Genomic DNA, 25,963 nt, shown 5'->3' on the forward strand with positions numbered 1-25,963 from the left:
GAAGAACAGAAATGTTCTCTCTAAAGAGCTGTATAATTTTAATATTGTCAAAACCTATTTTTCACCTCATGTTCTTATTTTCTGGTATCATCATTCTTGCTTCACACCTGCTAAATTATGCGTACAGACAAGTGCACAGTGGACTTCACCTTCAGACCTTGCATGGTCTCTGTCTAACAAGTTCCCAGTAAATTGGTAAAACCTGACTGAAGCTGTCTGGTATATCTCTGTATTCATATTGTTATTTTTGACATAGGAAAAGAGAACTCAATTTAAATTAAAAAATAATAATAATAATATGTCTTTCTTCCTTTTCCATTGCAGGACAGTAGTGTAATCTTTTATTAAAAGTGCCTAAAGTAGTTTAGTTAGTTTGTCTGCATTGTAAGAACCATCTCTCCATCCTAAAAACGGTTGGCAATAAATTCATGTGTGGATGTGAAAACAGAAAATGTAGTGCATTGTGAAATGACCAAGAAGCTGTCCTTATGCATTGTTATGTAAACATGCCAGGCAGACTGAAAGCAATCAACGTAGAACCTTGCTTTCTAGACAGTTGAGGCAAAAAGTCAGTTCCTATGTAGGTGATCCATTGGATGAGTGTGAGTACAGCCCACAAATGGCTGTCACTGCCTGCAACTCACCAGTGAGCATTTTGGCTGACAGCCTGGCATGCCACCTCTGTCTCAGCCTGCAGATGCTTACCTACCTGCAGCAAAAGTGACTGTAGGTGGCCTTCCATGCAGATGGAGGACAGAACTTAAGTTCATATCTCTTATTCAGTTGCAAGATGCTTGCAATACTTCGCTGCCAGAACACAGATAGGGATGCTTCGTTATCTACGTATTTTCTGTTTGACTAGTAGTAAAAATATGCTTATTATGTTTTGACCTGTGGAAGGGGAATAAATTGTCCTTATTTTATGTAGTGCAGGACATAAGCAGTGAACATTCTAGGGTTTATGATTCCCATCCAGACTAAATGTGCTGTGCAAACTTTATTAAGTAATAAATCTTTTCACATGAGTCTTTAAACTCGGTCGCATCTTTATTCAATAAAATGCTTCCTGTTTGACAGTGATGATACCCACAACAATGCTGCATTCCTTATCCAAATAAGTCATGTACAGCCTGTGCTTTAAACAAAGTAATATCTCAGCCTCTGTAAGATTTATTAAAGATAATAATAAAAATCAATCCAGTGGTATATCAATTTCAGCATGTACTTCGGATTTGTGTAATTATATATGTAATTATATTCCATATCTCACTATGGAGGCTCCATGCACGGTTTACAATAAACTGGCTCACTCCTTATGCAAGCATAGTCCAAACTAAATGAATCTAGTGTGACTGAGACACACTAGCGTTGCCACAGATTGTGCTTTGCACTTTATTACAGACTACTTTACATACTCTACAGTATGAAATATGCAAGCAGTTTCTCCATGCATATGCAGTAGATTCAGTGAAAAAAATGACAGACCTGTCACCACCATCACTCTGGACACACATCCCTTGAAAAAACGAAAACAGAATAAGATCCTTCATCAAGCTATCAATTAGAAAAACAAGCTATGCAGCAACCCGATAATTCACATTCATTCATTTTCCATTCCTGTTGGTTATACACAAGAGCATCTGTCCTCAATCACACTATTGATCCATCTGGCCTCATATTCTGCCTCTGAGAATAGCCAAAAACTGGAGATTAGAGATGTGTAAAGGAAAGAAAAGGTTTACAAGAGCCATCCCCTGACTATGCACCAAATCTCTGAAAAGTTGTACCTTTGGGACTTTCTTGCCCAGTAGCAATTTAATACTTTATTATTAAACGCATGTTAAAAGGGAACCCATAACAGTTATTGTTTAGGAATTCTACATTTTCTTATTTTCACATTTGATTGGAAATCACTTCCTTTCAATTTCATTTGATGGTGTTTTATGCGCTGAAAGAAGCAGTGAACAATCACTCCTTACATTCTTCACATCATTTATGATTTAACCTTCTGTTGTTTCCTCCTTTTCAGATTTGAAAGCCCTGTTTTTTTTCTGGAGTCACTTGTGTGTAATTCCTTCCACATCTTTGATGTAATACCTATTGTAGCTATTTTCTGAACCCTAACCTGGTCCATTATATCATTGTTGAGATGAGGTGACAAAAACTACACACAGTATTCAACATACATTTGAAATACTAACCTCCACTGTGGCAGTGTAAAGTTCTGTTTTGTTCTCTTTTCTTTTCTTTGTAATCCCTAGTATTCCATTTAATCTTTTTTTACCACAGATGAGGACAGAGCTGGCATTTTCATAGATCTATATCTTGCAACTTAAAAATCTTGCTTCTGGATGGGAATGTTCAGTTCAGAGCTTATTTTTTCATATGAAATTAGGGTTTCTTTTGCCTTGTGCATTAGTGTTTCAAATTTCATACGCCATTTTACTGTCCAATACGTCATTCTCATGAAGTCCTTTTATAGTTCTTCACATTCTTTCTATCTCAATACTCCGGTTAGTTTAGCACATTTTTTCATTATTTATGAACATCTTGAACTTCACAGTGTAAGCCAGACGTATTGCTCTAGGCAGCTGGCAGACCTTTCCCACTGTAAACAAAAAGACCATTTATTCTTACCCAGTGTTTTCTATCATTATCTATCCATACAAAGACCTATCTTCTTTTCAGAGACACTGGACCATGAGAGTCCTTGAGTGTATCCGGAGAAGGGCCACAAAGCTGGTGAGAGGTCTGGAACACAAGTCTTGTGAGGAGCAGCTGGGAGAGCTGGCATTTTTCAGTCTGGAGAAGAGGAGGTTCAGGGGAGACCTAATTACTCTCTACAACTGCCTGAAATGAGGTTGTGATGAGGGGTTGACCAGTTCCCCTGCGTAACAGAGGATAAAAGGGAATATCCTCAAGTTGAGCCAGGGGAAATCAAGGTTGGATATTAGAAAGAATTTCTTCTCAGAAAGAGTGGTGAGGCATCGGATTAGGCTGCCCAGGGAGAAATGATAGATGTAGTACTTCGGGACATAGTCTAGTGAGCAGTATTGATAATAGGTGGACAGTTGGACTAGATGATCTTAGAGGTCTTTTCCAACCTTAATGACTTTATGATGCTATGATTAAGATGTATATCTTTCTAAACTACACGATTATTGACTCTTTCAGAGAACTCCAGTAGTTTATGAAGCATGCCTTCCCCTTACAGAAAACATTATTTACTCAAGCCTGGTAGATCCCAGATATCTGGGAACACTAACCCAAGCACCAAGCAACTCAATGGCAGTGCTTGTGTACCTGCAGGGAGAATAGAACATTAGAGCCAAGGCAAAGAGTGATGATTAGAACTAGGGTCAAAGGTACTCCAAGCAGGGAGATCCCCAATGCTGGGTCACCCCGAGGGCTGGGCAGTTATAGCACTGAGGTTAACTACAGCTAAAGTCCTGCATGTTTGCTATACTGCCCATCAGCAGAGGCAGGATTGTGTGAATCTGAGAGACTGGAGCCCTGGGGGTGCACCCTGCTCTCCTGTAGGTCTGGAAGTCAGCTAGGAGATCAGGGAGCCAGAAACAGTCCCACTGTGCCCAGCATGACAGAACAAGTGTTGAGAGCTTGCTGACAGCATATATACAAGACCTCTTCAAGCATTTGAATTGATTATGTGGAATATGAATGTTTCAGACACTGAGAATAGTGCATCTGCAGCACTTGAACTAGAATTATGAAAGCTGAATGTTTCAATTATGTATTTATCATAACAATTATACTTACAAGTGATTATTCTGAATACTACATACAAATCATTCTCGAAGATATAAAAATTAAATTATTTCTTCAAGCTGTGTAAGCTTTGAACTGTTGTCTTCCTTGCCATAAGATTATCTACTTGAAATTACTTGAGGTAGCCAATAAATGTGTCATATTAGTTATTCTGTATTAGTTTTGGATTCAGGATTGTCTGCTTAGAAAAATGTTGGGTAATGGTGACTATTGTTATCTTGGAATCTGTAGTACTATGCTCATTTTTCCTCTCGTTTTAAAAGTAAGCAAACAGCATCTTTGAAATTGGTATGTATATAACAGAACATTCTTGAATAGCTGATGGCAAGATTTGATACAGAAGATCACATTATGAAATGTTTAATGCATCTTTTTTAAAGATATTACATGGAGATGTCAAACTGACCATAGTAGGACTGCTGTGATTTTTATCTTAAAAAAAATAAAGCAGTAAGGTAGTTTTGTGAAGGTGGATTAAAGATGAAAAGTTTATACTGATTGAGGACAGATAATTCAGTATTTTAGAAGTCATTCCATATTTGCATATTTTTATGAGCAAAATTCATTAGCTTTTATGTCTGTACAATTCTTTGAGTGTGGATATGCTTTTGAAGAAGACATAGCTTAAAGATAAAATGCATGCATGAATGCAGAGATAGATAGTACCTTTTAAACATACAGTTACACACATCATGGATAAATTCCTTCCAATGTCCTTTTGTGCTCACTGAGCTCAAGGAATTAGGACCATATAATCACAGAATGGCCCAGGTTGGAAGGGACCTCAGGGATCATCAAGCTCCAACCTCTCTGCCGCAGGGCAGGGTCACCAACCTCCACAATTAATACCTGGCTGCTTAGGGTCCCATCCAACCTGGCCTTGAACACCTCCAGGGACAGGGCATCCACAACCTCTCTGGGCAGCCTGTTCCAGCACCTCACCACTCTCTCTGTAAAGAACTTCCCCCTGACATCCAACCTAAATCTTCCTTCCCTTCCCTCCCTTAAAACCATTTCCCCTTGTCCTGCTGTTATCTACCCTTGTAAAGAGTTGATTCCCCTCCAGTTTTCAGGCTCCCTTTAGATACTAAAAAGCTGCAACGAGGTCACCCTGCAGCCTTCTCTTCTCCAGGCTGAACAAGCCCATCTCCCTCAGCCTGTCTTCATAGGGGAGGTGCTGCAACATCTGATCACCTTTGTGGCCCTCCTCTGGTCCCTCTGTCACAGCTCTCTGTCTCTCTTGCATGTCTTTCTTATACCGTTGCTGACTGTGCAGCATATAAGATGCTTCCAGTTGAATAGGTACATTAGAGTATGTTTGAGAAAGCACACAGCAATTAGCAGATACTAGATAGAAGAGTAACATCTGCCTCATTTATTCTGATCTCTGCAGGAAAAACCAGGAGGCACCTTGTGTTTCAGCTCTGTCCTCCAAGTTCAGACACAGAGAAGAGATACAGGGTCATTGATAACACAGACTAAGGTCATAATACTTCTAAGATGGACCATTTTATAATCTTCACAAGGAACTCAGCTATTAACTTTCTCTAGTAGACTTTTGCAGATTATTTATTTGCTTGAATACTTGAGAAGTTAATGGTGCAGGATTTTTTGGTTGTTGTTGGAGGAAAGAAAAATTGTCTGCCTTTAGACAAGCTGCAACAAAAGACAAAATATCATATAGCTGATGGAGGTATGTTTGTAAGCCTCAATTGCTCAGTGGGGCATCAAAGAAGGTTTGGGGTGCTCATTAATTTTAGATATATATGTTGAGTGCTCTTCATCTCCATCTGGAGGCCTTATTTCTCTGCAATGTTTATACCTCCTTAAAGTGCGCCTAACTTTAGGACTCCTTTTTTATGCCAAAAATAACTGAAAGTTACTTCAGTTATTTTAAGTGATCTGAATCCTTGGTGTAAGTATGATGGGAACCGACTAGCAAGGACTGATAATGAAACACCAGCAAACTCGAAGTTGTTGTGAGTAGAGGAGTTCATTCTAAGGGCACCCAACTCCTCTCTTCTTAGCCCGAGTGAATGGTTTAGCCAGCCAACAGACTTGCTTAATTTTACTCTTTAGCTGTTTCTCTTCATGCATTCAGCCGAAGTGGAAAGGCATTTCAGGGGAAGATCAGCTTGCATTACATGAGCAGTTACAAACCCAGTCACAATCTATATGACCACCTATGGTGTGAGATGCTAAATCAACACCACTAATAGACTCTGATCGTGATCATTAGTGAAGCATAGAAAATTCTGATTAAAGGCAGAGTTAGCATGATGTCTTGGAAAATTAATACCATTGATGTAAGTTCCTGAAAATGATAACAAGTATATCGTGCGGTAAACAGCTGCAATAAATAAATGTTCCATTTGTTATTAATTCATTTCCATAGGTATATTGTCACAAAAGGTTTCTGTGCTAGCAGAATAATACCCTGTATGATACATTTGTTATTTTTAAACTTTTTTTAAGAACACATTTTACTAACCACTATTTTTTAAACAGTAAACTTAAAGAACTATTGCAAAGGCAGGACAGAGGAGGCTGGAGTGGTGACAATATGTGTGAGGGAGGGGCTTGGCTGTTCAGAGCTAGCAGCTGGTGTTGGCAGGGTTTAATACCCTCTATGTGAGGACGAATGGTGATACAAATAAAGCAGCGTAATGCTGGGAGTCCTACTATAAACTGAATGTGAGTCAGCAGCACGTTCTGGCAGCCCAAAGGGCCAACCATACCTGGGGGTGCATCAGGCCCAGCACTGTCACTGGGAGATCTTGTCCCATTCTGCTCTGTGCTGTGCAATCTCACCTCCTGCACTGGGTGTGGATTTGGTTGCCACAATGTAAGAAGGCCAAAAAACTACTAGAGAGTGTCCAGAGGAGGTCTACAACAACAGTGAAGGATCTGGAGGATGAGGAGGAAATGAGGAGAGGCTCCCTAATAAGTTACAAAACTAAATGTTACATTGGTTGAGGAGAATTTTTTAGAATACTTGGGGAAGATTTGAAATAGGAAGATTTACTTTAGGGAAGAGTGAAAGAGGCTGAACAATATTGTTGTTCAGTTATTCCAACGCAACAATTTTGTGCAATGTCATTGTCTAATCCTAACAGTACTTAACTCCTGTTTGTACCTAAATTAGTTGTCAAACTGAAAGCTTTCTGAATTCTCAAGTATGTTCTGAATGTCCTCCATTTTAAGGAGCATTAAGGAACTCGGGCACTTCAGTATATCTTACCTTCATGCCCTCTATTCTGAGGATCAAGCACTTAAAAGTTGGCCCTGAAGCACACAGCTGCACATCACTAATGTACCGTGTGGATATGAGCCATTAGTTCTTACAACTACTGCCTAAGCTGCAAAGTGGGATGTTTTCCCTCTGTCAAGACTGCGATGCAGGAAACAATTTATAGGATAGCATTATGTAACCAACTTTCCTTTCTGAGCTAAACAGAAGTTTCTCTAATCAGTTAATCTGGCCCATTATTTTGTCTCTGACAGTAGGCAGGAAGGTACACTGGTGGAAAGAAAATAAAATGGTACTTCCCCTCATGTACTTTTCTAGCTTCTGTCAGTGTTCAGTGGCATGTTAGATAATAATTCTCTATTTCCTGTCTGAATGTCTGTTAACTTACTAACTTTTGGGAGGACATAGGTTTTTATGGTACCCTCTAGAAAATGACCAGTGCAAACTGTCTGTGTGTCATTGTTCTTAGGGAAGAAATTGAGAAGGGAAGGATTGTAGAGGTCAGCTTCCCTCCATGGATCTTCCTACTTTCCCTTTCTGTAGAAAACACCTCTGTAGAGCTGTTTTGGCAAAAAGATAGGATATGAACAGTAGATTTGGAAAAAAATCCTTAAGGACACAGTTCAGCACAAAGAACTTTGAAGAACACCAAAGCTGATTAGCACGGGGGGGACAAAAAATAATAGAAATACCAAAAGAGCATAATGGAAGAACCCTGATAATTCATAGTTTCTTGTCAAGAGGGCAGTCATCAGATAATTAATTTTTTGAAGATGAAAGGCTCGTGAAAATTAGTGATGCACTGATCTGGAAGTACATGTATCTGGGTTTCTTTCTCACTGAGATCTCTATCAGTAGATTGTCAGAGTATGAGCATGGATATATGCAGCAAGTATTAAAAACAGAAGATAAGTAGTAGATAATAGGTGAAGAAGCTTCTCTTTTGAAAAACTATTCTACAGTTTTCCAGGATTCCACAAACCTTTCTTTGAAAGATTTTTTACTGCCCATTGTCTGATCTCATTTCTAGGCTCCTCTGTTTTGTTGGCGTTTTAGTGAAAACTCTTAAGCTCGCAATGGATCTATAGATCTACCCAACTGAAAAAGCATTCTGTTTAGGATGTTGACATATCTAAAATAACTCTCGCATCACTCCAGAGATCAGCTTCAAGTAAAAGCCATGGCTGATTTTGTCCGAAGTTTCAGTGATGCTAGTAGCGATGCATATATCAGACACCATGGCTGAAACTGGGGGGATAGCTTTGCTCTACTGGCAGCCACCTTGAAGTTCAGCCTTTACAAAGGCAGTTCTAGTGTGCAGTCTGCGCTCTCCTCAGATGGTGTCTGAGAATGAGAGGTATGAGAAATGCCCTCAAACTGAGTTGCCTGCATCTCTCTAGCTACAGAGGGAAACGTGACAACTTGCTAGAGTAAAAGCACAGCTTTTAAATGATTTACATCAAGTAAAATGAATTCCACCCTATTTGACTGTAAACTGACCACCGGACAGCAGCAGAGTTTTTCAGTGATGCATTGATGTACATCAAGTACAAACCAGTAACATTCCAGCCTTCTGGATGTGCTTCTCATTGACAATCTTCTGAGTCTGTATGCCAGGGCTTAAAAGGATGTGCTTTTCTGTGCATAGGTTTACATGCTAAACATTGAAGAGATACATGACTCTTCAAATAAAACTGCACTTAAAGGCAGAGTAAAAAATAGCCCTTATTATTGCATAATGATTTTTTTAAAGAACAATTAACAGCATACCTTTGGAATCTTTTTAACACATATATGTAATGTAACTTTGTATCTTCAGTAGGAAAATTCATTTCTGAGGACATATTTATTTTACAACAGTGATATTTAAATGTTTCATTGAAATCAACATTTGTGCAAAAATTGATTGAAGATGTACATTCTAAGTCAGTATTCAGATGTCTGCATGCATATATTACATGAGAATATTTAAGTACAGCAGCTATGTCATTCTCTGCACATATCAACAAACAGCTTTTACAGAAGGTTCAGATAAGATGTTCAAATAAAATATTCATGATTTTCTTGCTAAAAGAAAAACGTCTTTCTGACCTATAAAGTACTGTTAGACAGAAAATGACCTGCAATCTCATATAGGCTCATATTTTGATACAAACAAGAACTGGAAAGATTTTCTCGAATGTATATTTTAGACTGATCTGCTACATCCCAGGATGACTAGCAATTAATGGAGTGAAAAGATGGCAGATTTCCTAGTGCTTTTTAACTTGCTTATTTCATTTTCAAACTTCTGTGATCAATTTAGCAGCAGGAAGTTCTGCATGGCAATTTGGTTCCAGTTGACCCCGAAGGGGTTGCTGCTGAATGAGACTTACTTAAAGTTCTGTGGCCATAATGACACCTTGCTGCAATAAGTGACACCTTCTTAACCTCAAGTTATATTTCCAATACATTTATACCAATTCCCAGGTTATTTTAGGAGGCTGAAAACAAGGTTCTTCAGACAAATGTGTCACCACAGGTTGTCGCCACATCACAGGGCAACTAGTGCTGGCATGCTATTTATAACTCACATAACACATTAGCTGCAACACAACTTTTTTCATGCTGATTAACATAATTATAGATGCAATCTGATTCTGCTGATAAACCAATTTCTCCCTTCTCCTTCTCTTCTAGGACAGGTTTTCTAGAAAGGAAGTGGTTCAAGTCATCCTGGTGTTGTTTCTGGGAGGAATCCTACATGTCGGACATGATTCCCCAGAAGCACGCACACCAATTTGAAGCAGTATACAAATTTAATGGCAACATCTGAGTCCAGAGGAACTGAGCAATCACCAGGGGGTACACTCTCCTGGACTTCCCTTTTCTGGATGAGGCTCTCATAGAAGCCTTTCTTGTTCTTTTTGGCATCCCTAGACAAGTTCAATTCAAGCTTGGCCTTGGCTTTCCTAACCCCAACCCTATATTACCTAGCAGCTTCCTTATGCATCTTCCCACCGTACATGTCCCTTTATCCGCTGCTCATGCATTTTCTTCTTGCTCTTCAATTTGACCAGCAGGTCCCAGTTCAGCCACACCAGTCTCTTGCCTTTCTTTCCTGACTTGCTACACCTGGGGATGAAGAGCTCTTGTACCCTGAAGAAAGACTCCTTAAAGATCTGCCAGGTCTGCTCCTCATCCTTGCCCATGAGAACAGTTTCCCAGGGTGTTTTGTTGACTAACTCCCTGAAGAGCTGAAAGTTAGCTTTCCTAAAGTTTAGCTTTCTAATTTTACTCTTCAGCTGTTCCTCTGGAGTGTGAATTCTTCCATAGCACGGTCACTACAGCCCAAGCAGCCTCCAGTCCTGATGTCACCAATCAATTCATTTACATTGGTGAGTCACATATCCAGTATTGCCATCAGTATCCTGTTGGGCCATCAATTACTTGACTAAGGATGTTATCCTCAATGCCTCCTAGATTGTCTACCACTTGCTGTGCTACTTTTCCAGCAGTGTCCAGGTGGTTGAAGTCCTGCAGCAGGACAAGCACTTGCAATCGCAGTGCCTCCTGAGCTGGAGATAGAAAGCTCTGACTAATGTGGTGGCCTGTAGTAGACACCAGTCACAAAGCTCCCTTTGCTGCTTTGGTCTCTGTCACCCATAGGCTTTCAACTTGTTCATGACTATTCTTTAGGGACAGCTCTTCACATTCTATTCTTTTCCTGGTGTAGATTGCCACCAGCTCTTCTTCTTTGCCTGTCCTTTCTGAACAGTTTGTAGCTGTTGATAGCCACACTCCAGTCATGGGAATCATCCCACCAGGTTTCAGTGACTACAACTATATTAGTTTTCAAGCAGCACAGTAGCTTCCACCTCCTACTGTTTGTTTCCCAAGCTGCATGCATTTAGTGAAGAGGCACTTCAGCTGGGCAGCTGGCCTTGTCATTAAAGGATAACTCCTCTGTTCCTTCTAGGTATTATCCTTGAATTTTCCCATTGCCTTCTCCTGTTGCTCCAGCAGTCACTGCCTCATTGTCATAGAGTTTTGTATGTGCTGCAATCTTGCCAGCACTTTTCAAGGCAGTGGATCCTTCAAGATCCACGCCAGTACCCTGTGTCTCTAATGTAGTTATGCCTTCCCCACACCTCATGGTGGGAAGGCTCACTGTCCCCCCCATTCCCTTTCACACCTAGTTTAAAGCCCTCCTAACAAGTCCCACTAGCTTTTCCCTAAGGACCCTTCTCCCCCTTTGAGAACAAACCTAGTACCACATAAGCTAATTGGCTATCAGAAAAACCAAAGTTCTGGTGATGTAACCAGCCACAAAGCCAGGTATTTAAAGATATGATCCTTTGGCTTGTTTCTGTATCCTTACCCAATTCAGGAGGCAGAGAAGGAAATATGGTTTGCACATTCAGTTTAGCCGTCCTTTAGCCATCGTCCCAAGGACCTGAAATCCATTTTGATAGCCTTGTAGCTATCATGTAGCTTCTTCATCTCTCCCTGTATGGAAAAGCAGTAAGGGGTTGCGGTCTGTTGGCCATGCCAAGTTAGGTAGTTTCACAGTGACATCTCTCATCCATGCACCAGAGAAACACTGGACTTCTGTAAGAAGAAGGTCTTCTTGGTGTATTGACATTCAGTTCTCTGTAGGGAGGAATCACCTACAACCAGTACCCATCTCCTCTTCCTTAATGAAGTAGCCTTTGTATCATATCTAGACTGAGTGGGTTGTTACAACGCTCAGACAAGTCTTCCACATCCAGGGCCTCATACCTGTTGTACAGAGGCACCTTAGGGGGTGGAGCAGGCAAGGATGGATTTTGTTTGTGGCTTTGGGCACAAACTTGCCTCCATCTGCTCTTTTTCTTTGTGCTCTTGGTTCCAGCCTTGCGATTTTTTTTCCACAACCTGATGTGATACAGGCTGCCTTGGGTTTGTGTTTTTTACTATGAAATAACCTGTTAGTACATGGGTGAATTGTTGTTTCCCTGCCCTTTCTTTTTGTCCCCAGTGACGCGCTCTCATCTATATATTTCATCCTGTAGCCTGACCACAAGGCAGAGCAGGTCACCTACCTGCTCACACAGCTGTTCTGACTGCTGCCGCAGGAAGCCAGTGAGAGCCTCATGAACTCTACACAGCCGGAGGCCTGGACAGCTTCATGATTGCCTCCAAATTCAGTCAGGATTGCAGTATCCTTCCTGACAGGGGCAGACCCCCTAGCTCTCCTTCAGGTGGATACCATGGTTAAGTCTCAGTCCTTGGAGGATGATAATCCTACACTGCAGTGTGATGACCCTGAACTCAGTGGCTGATAATCGCCTAATGAACTTATCTGTCTTATCTTAGCAAACTGCCACGCTGCACCCTTCTGAGGTGCCCCGCTCCTGGTTGTCCCGGCTCCCCAGTGACAGGCTATATACACACAGGGGATTTGGCTGCTGTCACCTCCTGGCTCCACCCCACCATATCAGCACTACCCACACGTCAGGGCTGCTCCTACAATTCCCAGTGTTTTTTCCCCACATTGCTTTCCACGTGAAGTCTTTGCTAAAACAGCCGAAATGGTGCTTTCCATGGATGTGATGCATGGCCCTTTCCAGTTTTACAAACCTGTTTGCTTTGTCTGTAATTCCTGAACATCTTCAACAAGCCGTTCTGAAATGAATTTATTCCACTTGCTTCAGAAATAACGGAGCGTGTATAAAGCAGCTCCTTAAAGCATACATTTATGGAAAAGATTTGTGTGATTATTGTAACTATTGTAATTTACAAAAACATTATTCAAGTAGTTCACATTGTTCGCTGTATTGGTTATCATGCAGCATATCTCACAATACTTTCAACTTTGAGGGCGAGAACAAAACACCCACGCAGCCGGCAGGTGATAAGACTGTATTTTATAGGATTTATTTTGAGTATCTTTTAATATAATCCATTTTGAAGAAACGGGGACTGAATAAATCCTGTTAAAAGTAAAGATCTAGCAATGCTTCTGTCTCAGGCTTGTGAAATAATGGCAGCACATTCTACAAGTGAAAGAAAATCTGTAGCATTGCAAAATTACATGGGTGAATAATCATTGTCTTCATCCATAAGTCCGACAAAAGATGGGTAAGAAATTAAGCAGCAAGGAAGAAAGAATTGCATTACAGAATGTAGTAGATAAAAATGGTGTTGGATCTTCATTTAGCCTGAAGGAGATTTTGAGGTTGCATCTATCATGACCTTTAGCCCAGAACACTGTAGCAGAATCTGTTTTTCACTAATGGGATTAAGTTCACTTGATTTCTATCCACCATTTCTGAGGAAGCAAAGAATATCTGCAAGGGGAAAGAATTTAAAATGGAGGGGAAGATTGTAATTATAGCTTGCTGGAGGCATATTTTTCAATAAATGGAGTGCTTCAAAGGAAGTGTACTGGTATGCTGTCTTTCGAGCGCAAGCCTTTAGGGAACTAGTGAAAGAGTATAAAGTAAAAACATTATTTTACACCCGAAGTTGTTAATTTTCTAGCTCTAATGCATTGTCAGGAGAAGTGCATATTCAACTTTGAACTCCAAGGTTAGCACCAGTAATAATATACCTTTCGAGCATTATGACTGTAAATTAGCCCTGAAATGATTAGGAAGATAAGAGATTCTGTTATGTGAAGAATCAAGTATCTTATCTAGTTCCTATATTAATTGGAAGCAGCCTTACATGATAAGAAAAATAATTCCTACTGAATTGAGCATTAACCCAAAGATGTTTCAGCTAAGGACAGACAAATCTTTGTTAGAAGTTTCATTTTTTACTGCAAGTTTAATTTATGTTCATATTTCCAGGATCTTTCCTGTGTGAACTTATGCTTATTTTATACATTTTTAAGTTTATATATAGCCCCTCATATACACATTTCTATCATGGAATTGCTTACATACCAGAAATAATGGGAGGTAGTAACATTTACATTGTAAGTTATGATAGCTCAGTCACAAATATTAAAGAAAATCTCCAGAGCATGGCCAGAAAGGAATACAAATGTAAAATCTCCTGAATGCCTGTCACAGTCTTCACTCATAAAATAGTGTTTCTTCCCATGTCCTACAAAGACAGAAAGATTAACAAGCAAACACAGAAGAAAGAAAGAAAGAAAAGTATCTTTGCTGGGGAGCTAATAAACATATTGCAGGAACAGAGGCTGGTGGAGATGATAGGCAGCACAACTGCATCCTTGTCTGTTGACCGAGAATATTTTTCATGCGTGACATTACTAATGAAGGCTGAAGAGTTTTGACCTCTTAGCTTCTCTGGTAAATCCTTCCTTCGTAAACAGCCCAAATGCCAATAATACTGAAGACATTATCATTGATCAGGAAATGTTATTTCATTTCTTTCAGTTCTGTTACTGGAGTAAAATGTCACCTCTAAGAAAACATCTTGTTATTGCTTATTGCCTACTTTACAGACTTTCAAGAATTAGAAGTAAAATCAATATTTCTTTACTATGGTGCCCTGAAATGACAGTTTTTCCAAGTCTGGAAAAATGCTTCTAATTGTGGGTCGTGAATAAAAACTCAAACTTCATTTATTGCTGTGTATAATATAAAATCATACTCAGTATCAAATAGTATAGAAATTCTAATACAATTACAGAATCTAGGCTGGGAGAACACTGTATAAAAAATACTGTACCCTGGTACATCTCTGTAATTAACAGTTATAAATGCTGCACACATATGATTTGATTAAAAAACGACACCTTTAAAAAGTATAGCTGTATTTATAATGAGAAACACAAATCTAGAACACACTTTGCTTTAATATCTAGTATCAGTAGTTCACAAAAGAACTTTCTACTACTACGGTTAAGCAAGAGGAGAAACCACTGAAAAGTTAATGTACTTATTCCATACTCTGTTTCATTAATTTCCTAAAATTTCTGTAGAATGTTACTGGATAATTAGATAACCATAGCTCTTGTTGTTTCAAAAAAAGTTTCCTATGTAAATTAATTCATACAATTTACATGTGACATAAGCTTGAAAATGTGTCTTTCAGTAAACCCATCTTCTTTTGTATTCTGACCAACATAGACATGAAACCAAAGTGAACTTGGATTGCTCCTTGTAGCATTGATATTTCCTCCACTCGCAACAGTCCTTGTCTTAATGAAAGAACAAGAGGAAAGCAGGCTTCTTGCAAGGCGTTGAAGCGTGTTTCCTCTTCTAACTGTATCATAGGAAACAAAAAGTGCTTGATTAATGAATTCAATTAGAAGCAATCTCCTGAGTGGGCCTTAGTGTTTTCCCTCAGTTACATTTGGGAAGTGGCCAAGGTAGGAGAGAAAGAAGAGGAAGGGACCAAGCTGGATTCCCTCCTTTGTTGGAAAAGCCTTACTCCAAAAACATTGATAAAGCCCTATATTTGGGTGAGTATGGTCCTTCTTATGTCTTGAAGCTGGCAGAGCTCTTGAGAAAAATAGCGTATAATTATTGCACTTCAGATTATTACTGGTAATGGTGATGGTATAGAAATGTGTGTCTAAGTTAAACCACATCATTCCCACTGGCAGTATTTTATACATGGAGGTCCTTAGAAATGAGGATGGTGTCCAGATGACTGCTGGCACTTCATAGACTTTGGCCAAAACAGATGGGAGAGAAGGAAAGGGGGCAACAATCATGTAGCTTATCTTGTTTGTTGGTTGATAGTTTTCTTTAACAAGAGACTTCACAGATTTCTAGTAGGGCCTGTTCTGGCATCCACTAAAACGACAGTGAGCTGACGTGGTTTCTCTTCAAAGAAAATAAGATTTGAAATGTAATAGTAGAGGAGTAGATTGGACGAAACAGACATCGGGTGAGCGTTTGTCATCAGCTGCTGCTGGGTTTGAAGATTCTGCATACTCAGCAGGCAACAAACTAAAGTTGTTTTGTCTGGAAAACTTGTGAAAAATGTTGGAAATGCTTTGCCCATTTTTAACAAAATGAAACAAGAAATTGGAAAATTACAAAATAGGCTAAGGGGGAAAAGCTTCAGAAGTCCTGTAGATCACCTCTTTTGAAATCAGGGACTACAGATAATGGAAGTCAATCTAGGAAGAAGAGAAAGTTTCTATACAAATGACACTGGATTTCAACCATCATTTACAATTTTCTGCTTTCTATACAATGTATGAGTAAACAAAGAGATTCAGTAAAAAAAAGAAACCAAAGACATTTAGAATAAAATATTCTCACTCTGAATTGAGGAATGAACATTCATTATTCAATTCAAATTTGAAAAGACAAGGAAAGCTATCAGACTAAATTAATAGGAGCTGACAGCACTGTAGATGACTCATTGCAATTCAAAAATTTTATAAGAGCGTAGAGGAAAACATAGAGAGCAGATGGTGCAAAGAATTCTTAGTACAAAACTGAGATCAACACTGAGATCAAGAGCCAGAAACCATCCTTCAGCCTAGTACCAGTGTCAAGAAAATGCTGCCGTTAAAATGATTAAAAGTCATGCTGGGATTCAAGCTTTTTTTTTTTTTTTTCCTCAAATGCTTTCAGTGGATAACCAAATTAGAGCTCTCCTGCAGTTACTGGATTTGAAGAAACTAATTAAAAGAACTTCCCATTGATTCATCGTAGGAACATTTTAGCAGTCTTAATATACAAGCAAATAGGATTTACCCGTCTTACAAATTTCCAGTTTAAGAGAGCTCTAACAATGAATGGGTAACATTCTTAGGGTCTAAATCATTTCTGTTCTACTGAGCTAATCTTATAAGGAGCTGAAATTTTTCCAGTGAAAATATTGTTTTAAAAATGATAGTAACTGAAAAAATAGAAACTTGACTAGCTGCAACTTTTTATTACTTATTCTTAGGTGCTTATCTCTTTGTACTAATAAATTTCTGACTGAAATCCATTTCCTTTTTTAAGTAATTATTTCATCTTAAGTAATTATTTCATCATACAAGTAAATTCTGTATGACAATTAGTAGCATCCTTCTGAATGGATAAGAAATGGTTAATGGCTTTTGGTTTTGTTTTATTGTATTGTGTGTGGTGTGTAGGTTTTTTTGTTGCTGCTGTTGCTGTTTTTTATAAAAAAAAGTCACAAATACACAGTATCCAGAGCCTTACACACACACACCTTCACATTTTGATTTATAGGATGCAGTGCTGGCACTGTGGTGCTGGTGTGATGTGAGCATGGGACCTTTCAAGCGCAGGTCAACCACAGCTGTTTTACAGGAGACTGAAGTAAATATCTTCCATTATTTTACTCCTGAGCTGTTTCCCAGGGAGAAGATGTTGGCTACTTGCTCAAATGGAAGAGTTACTGCAGTGAACTCAGACAGAATATGTACTTAAATTGTTGTAGAAATTTGGGAATGAGAGCCCAAAGAAAAATGCACCACATGTTAGGTCATAATTTGAAGAAGTATAATATCAGTAATCTATATTTCAAAAAGCCTAGAAGGATCAAGTGTTTTCTGCAGGCATACTCAATCATTTTGCAAGGATTTGGCTATTGGACCAATGAATGCACACTGCAGAGAGGTGAAGCCATGGTGTGCTAGTGAGGGTGGCCCAGCTGAAGTCTCTGAGGCACGAACAGGCAGACGAGGTGGATCAGAAAAACCTGCAGAGCTCCCTTAGCCTCTGCCTTGATGCCAGTAAATGACTCAAAACTGCAAATAATAAACGAGTATATATGAGCAATTGTCTTCATAGGCCCTTGATTAGTGTTTCACAAATACAAATCCATTTTTGCTGCCTCGTGTTTTCCTTTCAACAGCCCTGTCTTTGTTCCCTACTTGGAGTACTGGATTTTACCCCAGAGTAATATTACCAGAACTCAGTTTCATCCTCAATTTTCAAGAATAAAAATTTCATTTTAACTGAGGGAGTAGTTATACGTACCCAGGAGTAACGTTTTGGCCCAGAACTTCTGAATGTGTTTTATTCATTTATTTGTCTATTTCGCTCTGTTTAGTTATATGATGCTGTTTGAGGTCTTCCTGAAAAGTAGACTAATTCTTTATTCAGCAAGAGAGGATTCTTTTTTTTCTCTCTTTCCCTTGCATCAGACCTATGGTTAAAATGGTGCAAAGTTTCCTGTGTAAGCTCTGTTTTATCCATATCACTTTTGGTAGTTTTTTCTTCTTTCGGTTATTTTCTGTTGGTCTGTTAGCTTTTTATCCCATCATAGAGACTGGTCTGTTGTGCCACAGAATAGTTATCCACAGGGAGGACTTAAGTGGGCAGGGGTTTATTTTCTGTCTTGCTGACACAGAGAAACGGAGATTGCTATACGTGTGTCTGTGTGCAGAGCTTCCCTTCTTTCAAAGGAAAACAAGCTGTTCCGTTTTCTTTAGTGTTTGTTTCTAGCTTGTATTTATTGATTTCATTTCTTAAACTTTCTGAAATGTTTACAGGGAAGTAAACAAAGGTGAGGAATTTTGTGACTAGAAGCAGATTCCTATTTCACTTTACTAAGGAGACTCCTTTATTCAAAAGATAAAAACTGAAGTAATAAAAGTATGTTATTTCAAGAGGCAGCTCCTTAGGAGCTTAGAAGAGGTTAAGTATGATTCACAATAGAGAGGAATGGGGGAAGGTGTGTAATATGGTGGTATATGTTATTGCAGCGACAAATAGGGAAAGGTAAATCACTGGAAGAATCTTTATGTATATATATGATACAGGAAGCTGGTGGGACACTGATGTGCTGTTCAGTAACTTATTCGTTCAGCTTTCTCTGTTGTCTTCAAGACTGTTGAAAGATGTGACTTTTGTTGTTCCATTTGGGAAAGATTCATGTCAATACTTGTAAAGCAGCTTTAGTATCTAGAAAGTATTAGCCTTCTTTTGCCTTACTTGACCAGTTTAATTAAATAAGCAAATAGAGTTTCTTGTGTTTGAATTTTTGCCTCATTTGACATTGCAGAATGTCCTTCTATGTCCTTCTTCTTTTCCAAAAGGGCAGCAAATCCAACTCCCAAAATCAGTTAGACCCACAGTGAGATACCTTTGCTCTTGGGTTCATCCATCCATGTTGGGCCCCTTCTAAAAGCTGCTGGAAGCAGTTCCTGCTCAGTGCACAGCTGCAGCCCTGTGGTGTCAATTACTGCAGGTAGGTTGGGGCACCTCTGCTTTCATGGCTTGCCCTAACCCTGCCACTGCCCTCGCCTCCCCTAACAGCCAGCTGTTGAATGCACACAGCTACTGCCCTGATGGACTGGAATTGTTTTGCTTCTGCCAGCCCAGGTAGCAGGAATGGAGTATGTTATGCCTGTTTTAGGTTGTGTCACATTATTTTACCCCAAGGAGGAAATCAAATGTTTGTTCTACTCTAGCTTAACTATAACACTTAACATAGGGTATCCTGAATGAAGAATTTAATCTCTGAAACACAGCAGTGCTCTGGACATGATGTTCTCAGAGCGAGCGGCACATCCTGGTCATGCACAGACAGTGGTGGAGACTGACTCAGGCACTTCTTTCTGGGTGAGAATTTTTTGTATATAGCCATTTCTCAGAAGCTGGTCTGCACTTTAATAAAGGAGTTACTGGTGTGTACTTGAAACATTAATTCCAGGTTATATGGTTTCCCTGAGAATTGCCATCTGTCATGCTTTTCTGCCTGGAGGTCACTCAAAGTTACCTCGGGTTGGTATCCTAAGACAGTAGGTTGAAAGGATAAAGATTGTACTTTGTCTTTAACCCGTAGTTATCCTTTTCCCTTTCAGCACCCTCCTTGATAGGTATGGTAAGGAAGGACTGGGCTTCCCAAAACAGCATTGCCCTCTCCTGGCAAGAGCCGGACTTTCCCCATGGAGCCATTCTGGACTACGAGATCAAGTACTATGAGAAAGTAGGTCTCACTTACAGCATCACCCAAACTCAGATCCTAAAGAATAATATGTTTCATATTTTTAATATTTAAAAAAATACTTTTAAACTTTTCACTTGATCCCACGTACAGTGCTTTATAAGTAGACATTTTGTTTTGCATTGAGTTTTTGTTGTTGTACTTCTGACTTGTTAATGACTGTCTTGTTTCATGTCAGAACCAAGTAGAGCAAGCAGGCAGTGGAGACACTTGTCTCATAGTAGCAACAGTTACGAACACAGCAGATCAGTTACTCAAACATATTTTGATACAAAAAGGTTTATATTGGAATGACACTGAAACAATATGATGAAGGTGAACATCAAAATTTGATTTAATTTTGTGGTATTATTTTGCAGTAATCTGTGCTTAAATGACAGAGTCCATCAGCCTTATTTAGAGGCTACAAGAGATAGAAACTGCAATGCATTTTTATCAGAGTTCTCGTATTTTGTCAAAATTATATGGTTTCACATCAAACTGGACAATCACATGCATTACAAGAAAAGATACAACGTCTTATGAGAGCATAATCTGAAGCCTGCCTCTCCCAAAGCAGAAAACACATTTCATCATTTCCAACTGGCTACAGGACCTTGCACAAGTGTAAAATTTAATGTTAATCAGTGGCTTTACTCCTAGAGATACAGGAAGGAAAATCATAGTGTCTGTTTCTTAAGCAGTAATAAGCTGTCCTTCTTGCTGTTTCTCTGTCCCCATCTGAAAGTCACAATGGAGCTAACAGATACGTGAGGAGATCACAAAGAACAGCAATATAAGCCAAGACATGAAAAACAGATTTAATGATTTTAAGCTCTGTGGATATCAGAATTTCCTTCCTTGGCAGCCCTTCTCTATTGAGATTATGCAGCTTTAATGATGCTAAACTTGAAAAAAATTCAAACAATTTAAATAGTATAGCTATAGAGAGGAAACAGATGATTGCTTAGAATATTTGGTAGCCAAACCAAGATAAATTTATTTTCATGCACTAGTGGAGCTCTTTCAAGTTTCGATCCATTACCATAGTAAACTACACTATGACTTGCACTGACCACTTTTTGTTTATCAATATTAAAATAACAATCAGGTGAATTAAAATAGACTAATGTATACGCTTTACACCTTAGTAAAGTTACACCTACACCTAGTAAAGTTTACACCTGCACTTCAGTCTGTTTACACTTTAGTCTGTTTCTACAGTAAAAGTACTATTTTCTATTCTTTTAAAAAGTCTACAGAGTACTTTTTTTTTTAACTATTAACTTCTGTGCACTCCTAGGTGTGGGGAGATAAATGCACTGCTGGCATTTTCCAATACTCTTGTATAGGTATTATTTTTCTCCCTAAATCACTGACTGGCCTGCATGCACAGCTCTTGAATACACCTTTTATTAGTAAGTTAAAACAGATGTGTTTTCCTCTATCAAATCTATGTAATAGGTAGAATGAGAGACATACAATCCAGCTCCCACAGTAAGCAGATCACTTATTTGAGCAGAGCAGTAGCTATGTGACAGATTTGCATGACCAGATTCTAGAGCAGAGAGGTGAATAATCTAGTCCTGCAAAATACTCTGCCTATTTGCAGTATCAAATTACAAAATGTGATTTTATACAACGTTGATCCATGTTGTTTATATTTAAATATTGCTGACGAAGCGTAGATTACAACTATACCACTGTGTAAGTATAATGGCCAAATGTGAATAAGATTTGTATATTGAAAAAAAAAAGAAGAAAAAAAAAAAAGATTGACAGTGTCTATCTCAAAGCCAGAAAATAGTCACATGGGCTTTAACAAATTCATTCTCCTTCACCTCAAGCTCTGTATATAAAATAGCACAGTCTGTGTACATCAGGTGTGTGTACAGCAACTGTCATCTTTCAGACTTCCCAGCAACCGCAGAAGAGGAAAATAACAGCATTTGTTTTATCAGGAGTTGTGTCAAAATAGAGATGATGATGCAGAACTATAAGAAATGTGATAAATGAGAGGAATCTACCACAAAGACATCCCTCTCATGGAGATTTTAAAAATGTAGCTGAAGTTCAAAAACAATATAAGCATGAAAAGTTCACATATTTTCTTAAGGTCTTAAGGAGACATTATAAATTCAGAAAACAGTATCCATTTGCCTTAGGTACTGTTACACACGTGAGTCAGTAAAAAGGAACAGATTTTGCAGCCCCATCCATATCCCTTTTTACCTGACATTTGTATTTGAAAATATAAGAGGTTTTGTTCTTACAATATAAGAAATTGAATGTCTTCATCAGATATAAACAATGCTGAAGTCTCAACAGACTGCATCAGTTTCTTAACTTTAAGAAACTGCAAGATTTTAAAGTTTATAAGCATGAATATCCATAAGATTCCAGGGAGGTATTTGCAAAACTATCAAGAAGACACTGGAGACTTTAGGGCAGTGTGCTGTCTTTTATTTATAACCAGTAGGAATTCTACAGCTCATAAATGAAAGTCACTTCTGGTCATGTTGCCCCCAAGGTTTCATGAAAGGTCTATCAGCTTACAGAAATCTGGGAGCCATCTAACAAAAGACAGTGAGCGCTCCACAAAATGAGGCTGTTTCCAGTGATTTTATAAGTAACATAAATTAGGGATGGTGAACCCTGAAGACACAGGAGCATTCTTCCATGCATATCTAGAACAAGCAGAACAAGGGAAAAAGGTTAGACTGTGCAAGGTATGCATGATAGTTATATCTGTAGTCTTGGGCAACAAGTTGCACACAGAGAACCGTAGAGAGATGAAGCCCATAATCTCTCTGTGAAAAATAAATTCACATCTTCTGAGAAAAATAGGACCATGTAATTGAGAAGTAGAGAAGGAAAGTTATACAAGGATATTAATAAACTGCAAACATGGAAGCCATACATTAATTTAAAAATACAATAAAGAGGCTCAGTAATTTGACTGCTTTAAAGCACCTTTTTCCACATGACCTTCGTTTTTTCAATGAATTACTACAAAATATGCAGACCCATAACTTTAACAAAATATTGTTTGCCTTTCTATCAGTCTCTGAAAGTGAAAATCTTGAGAACATTTTAAAAATGCATTCGTGTGTATTTATGTAGTTGGCTGATATAGATTCACTCTTTTCTGCAGCTTTTCAGCCAAAAGTGCAGTGAACGTAATCAGTCCAAGATGCTATGGGTTTCTGTTGCAATGAAGACAGAAAGTTTTCAATTGTATAAATATTTATGTGCTATAACCAGAGGTGGAGTAGTATGATCCTGAACTAATACTGTATGTTGAGGCTTGGTAGTTGAAATGTCTTATTTCTGGTAGATTTTGAATCATTCTGAAGACTCCGCGATTAGAAACATTTGACATATTGGATTATAAGTGAGTCCTTATAGCAACACACAAAGAATCCATTAAATGTTTCACCTTACAGATCTAAGATGTACTTTGAAAAGCATTTCTTCATAGATCTTCTTCGTAGTGTTCATATATACTAAACATTTGCAAATTATCTCCGTTGATACAGGATATCTTCCGAATTCTATAGTCTGTTATCTACTCATTCTTTTTCACTATATTAAGATAATGAAAGATATTGTGAAAGATATTAAATATCTTTCACAAATAGCAAAGTACTTTTAGAAAAAAAGATCTTTCATAGGCATTATTGTCTTTCTCTTCAAAAGCCGGACGCCAAATTTCAATACAACCTCAGTTTTATTGCTAAAAGAAGTCAGTTGTTTCCTTCATACTTTAAAACTATCTCAGACTCTGACTTTTAATTTTTTGAAAGATTCCAGGGCATCATAATCTATTTACCTATAAACAGACTGAATTCTCAAATCAGATGAAGGATAAGATATGACCTTGTCACAGCTTCGTAATGAAGCTTAGTCCTTCTGTAGGAATTCTCTCATGGGAAATAAAACAGGTACACAGTGGATATAAACCGTACCAGCTGCATTGAAGTGCTGTAGTTAAACTGGAAAATGCTTTTTCCTCCCCTCTTCCACCCAAACTCTCGAAGTTAATCATCAAAAATTAGCACTCCCTGAGATCTGTGTTAAGCATACCAAGCTGTATACATATCAGAAACTATATTAAGTTCTCCCACATGGCCCAAATACACCAGCTGGATGTTTTCTGCTACAGGATAATATGTAAGTAGCAGACAAAGCTGGTCTATAGGGAAGAGATTTTATAAAATGCACCTTAGCAATATCCCAAGGCACTGCAGTGACATCTTGAAATAAAGTATCTTCTAGAGCAGGATGCGGAACGACTGGCTGATATTTCACTTCCTTGACTTTTGGTGAAATTTGCACCAGTACCAAATCTCTTTGACAAAATACTTCGTTTTTTGGCAGATTTAGTTTGCAAATTACAGGTAGTTTTCACATAAAAATTTTAATGCACCTCTAATTGACACTGAGTGGACAAGATATGTGGGATGTCAGATATGACTGTTCCTCCACTCCAGTAGAGTTGAACTAATAAATAAGAAAAAATAACCAGGCAGTAGAGGTAAAGGGGAAATTTGTTTCCCAATGAGATTCTAAAAGGAGATGAAGAGCTGATGGTGCAGATAGGTAGATGAAAGCACCAGATTTAAAGAATTAGAAAGCTGTATATGACCTTGTTAATTTTTCTATCAGTTTACAGCTGTATTTAATTAACTTGAGGAGTGAAACTCTTTCTTAAACTCTGATATTAAACAAACACTGCTATTTCTTGAATATTCATTAGCATGAATTAAAATGAAACGTTCTGGGTAGAAAAATACATAAGAGAGTTTGTGAAAAACGCCTTGATAGTAGTAACATGAAGATTTAAGAACATCAGTGTGTAACAAATTTTGAATGGCAGAATTATTCTTACAAAGATTAATGTGGAAAATTTTATACAAGAAAGTAATTTTCTCTTGCTGAATTGTATGCCTACAGTACTGTTCTGTAGTTTAAAGCAAATCTCTCTGTCTAGAAACACATGCACTATATTACTTCAAAGCCATAGAAGTGTGTATGTACAATATATTACACACAGTGTACTTTGACAGCAAAAGATTTGTCACTGAGTGCACGTACAAAGATATGAACTGATATCATTGCTATTTTTCCCACATTTTTTGAGGAGTAGAGAATCTGATGTTATGTTCAGTGCCACACTGAAAACTAGCATAGAAGCAGCATGCTTCTTGGAGCCCTGGAGACACATCACACTGACTTTTACCTACGTGCTCAGAGTGTTTCGTTCCAGCCTCTTTTCCCAAATGAATTGCCAGTTTAGGGTGTGTGTCTCATCACTGTTAAGGACAACAGATGCTGCTGTGTAAGTTTAGTGAAGAAGACATTTCATCATCTTATTTTGTAAAGATGAATTCATCTCTGCTCGGGCTATATGTACATATTGTTTCTCTTCTCTCCTTTTTTCTCTCTGCCATAATACTTGGCCCTACCCAAGGATCAACTGGGATCTTAGTGTCAAGGAAAGTCACGTATTTACATTGGTCAAGATACAGACAGTTTAGATAAGAAGCTGCATCGTTTAGATAAGACAGTGCCCTGAATTTCTAGGTGGCATTTTGGAAAATTGAATCAAAATGAGCTTCTTCTCTTCTTTAGCCCGATGCCTTTCTGTGAGGACTGTGAGATGTGTCAGATTTATTGACTCTTCACCTCTGTATTACTTAATCAATCCATCCAGTCTTTTCAGATCTTTACTTAGTATTTTCAGTTCTGTTTAATTGAGTTAGAAGGATCATTGCTTTTCAGATGCAACTATGGTGAAACTTCTTTATTTCCCTCATGTGCCAGCTATTTCTTCCTTGGATCAGATGTTGATTTTATTTTGAATTTTTAAATCATGAATAGTAACATATGCACCAGCTCCAAACTACATGAAGCTGAATGGAGGTGCTGGTGTATCGCGTTCTTCAGGAGCTGGCACATACCAGCTGGTGTTGCTAAGGCTGGATTGCTAGAATGTACTGCTTCTTTCTCCAGGTATATTCTTCTACTCTTTCTAGATGTACTATAGCATGCTTGATGCCCTTGCAGGAAAAGCTTGTAACA

At 38.5% G+C, this 25,963-nt stretch overlaps 1 protein-coding gene across 6 annotated transcripts in view; it reads left to right on the forward strand.

Annotated features, from left to right (window-relative positions):
* Positions 1–25,963, forward strand: part of EPHA6 (EPH receptor A6) — a 496,053-nt gene that overhangs the window by 308,690 nt on the left and 161,400 nt on the right. For all 6 annotated transcript variants that reach the window (XM_052703538.1, XM_052703498.1, XM_052703517.1 and 3 more), the window contains one exon: positions 19,758–19,882. In XM_052703538.1, coding sequence (XP_052559498.1) covers positions 19,758–19,882 — 125 coding nt within the window. The remainder of the gene's footprint in view (positions 1–19,757; positions 19,883–25,963) is intronic.

The sequence above is a fragment of the Tympanuchus pallidicinctus genome, unplaced genomic scaffold (assembly GCF_026119805.1).
Source record: "Tympanuchus pallidicinctus isolate F22 unplaced genomic scaffold, pur_lepc_1.0 scaffold10, whole genome shotgun sequence".
Taxonomy (NCBI): domain Eukaryota; kingdom Metazoa; phylum Chordata; class Aves; order Galliformes; family Phasianidae; genus Tympanuchus; species Tympanuchus pallidicinctus.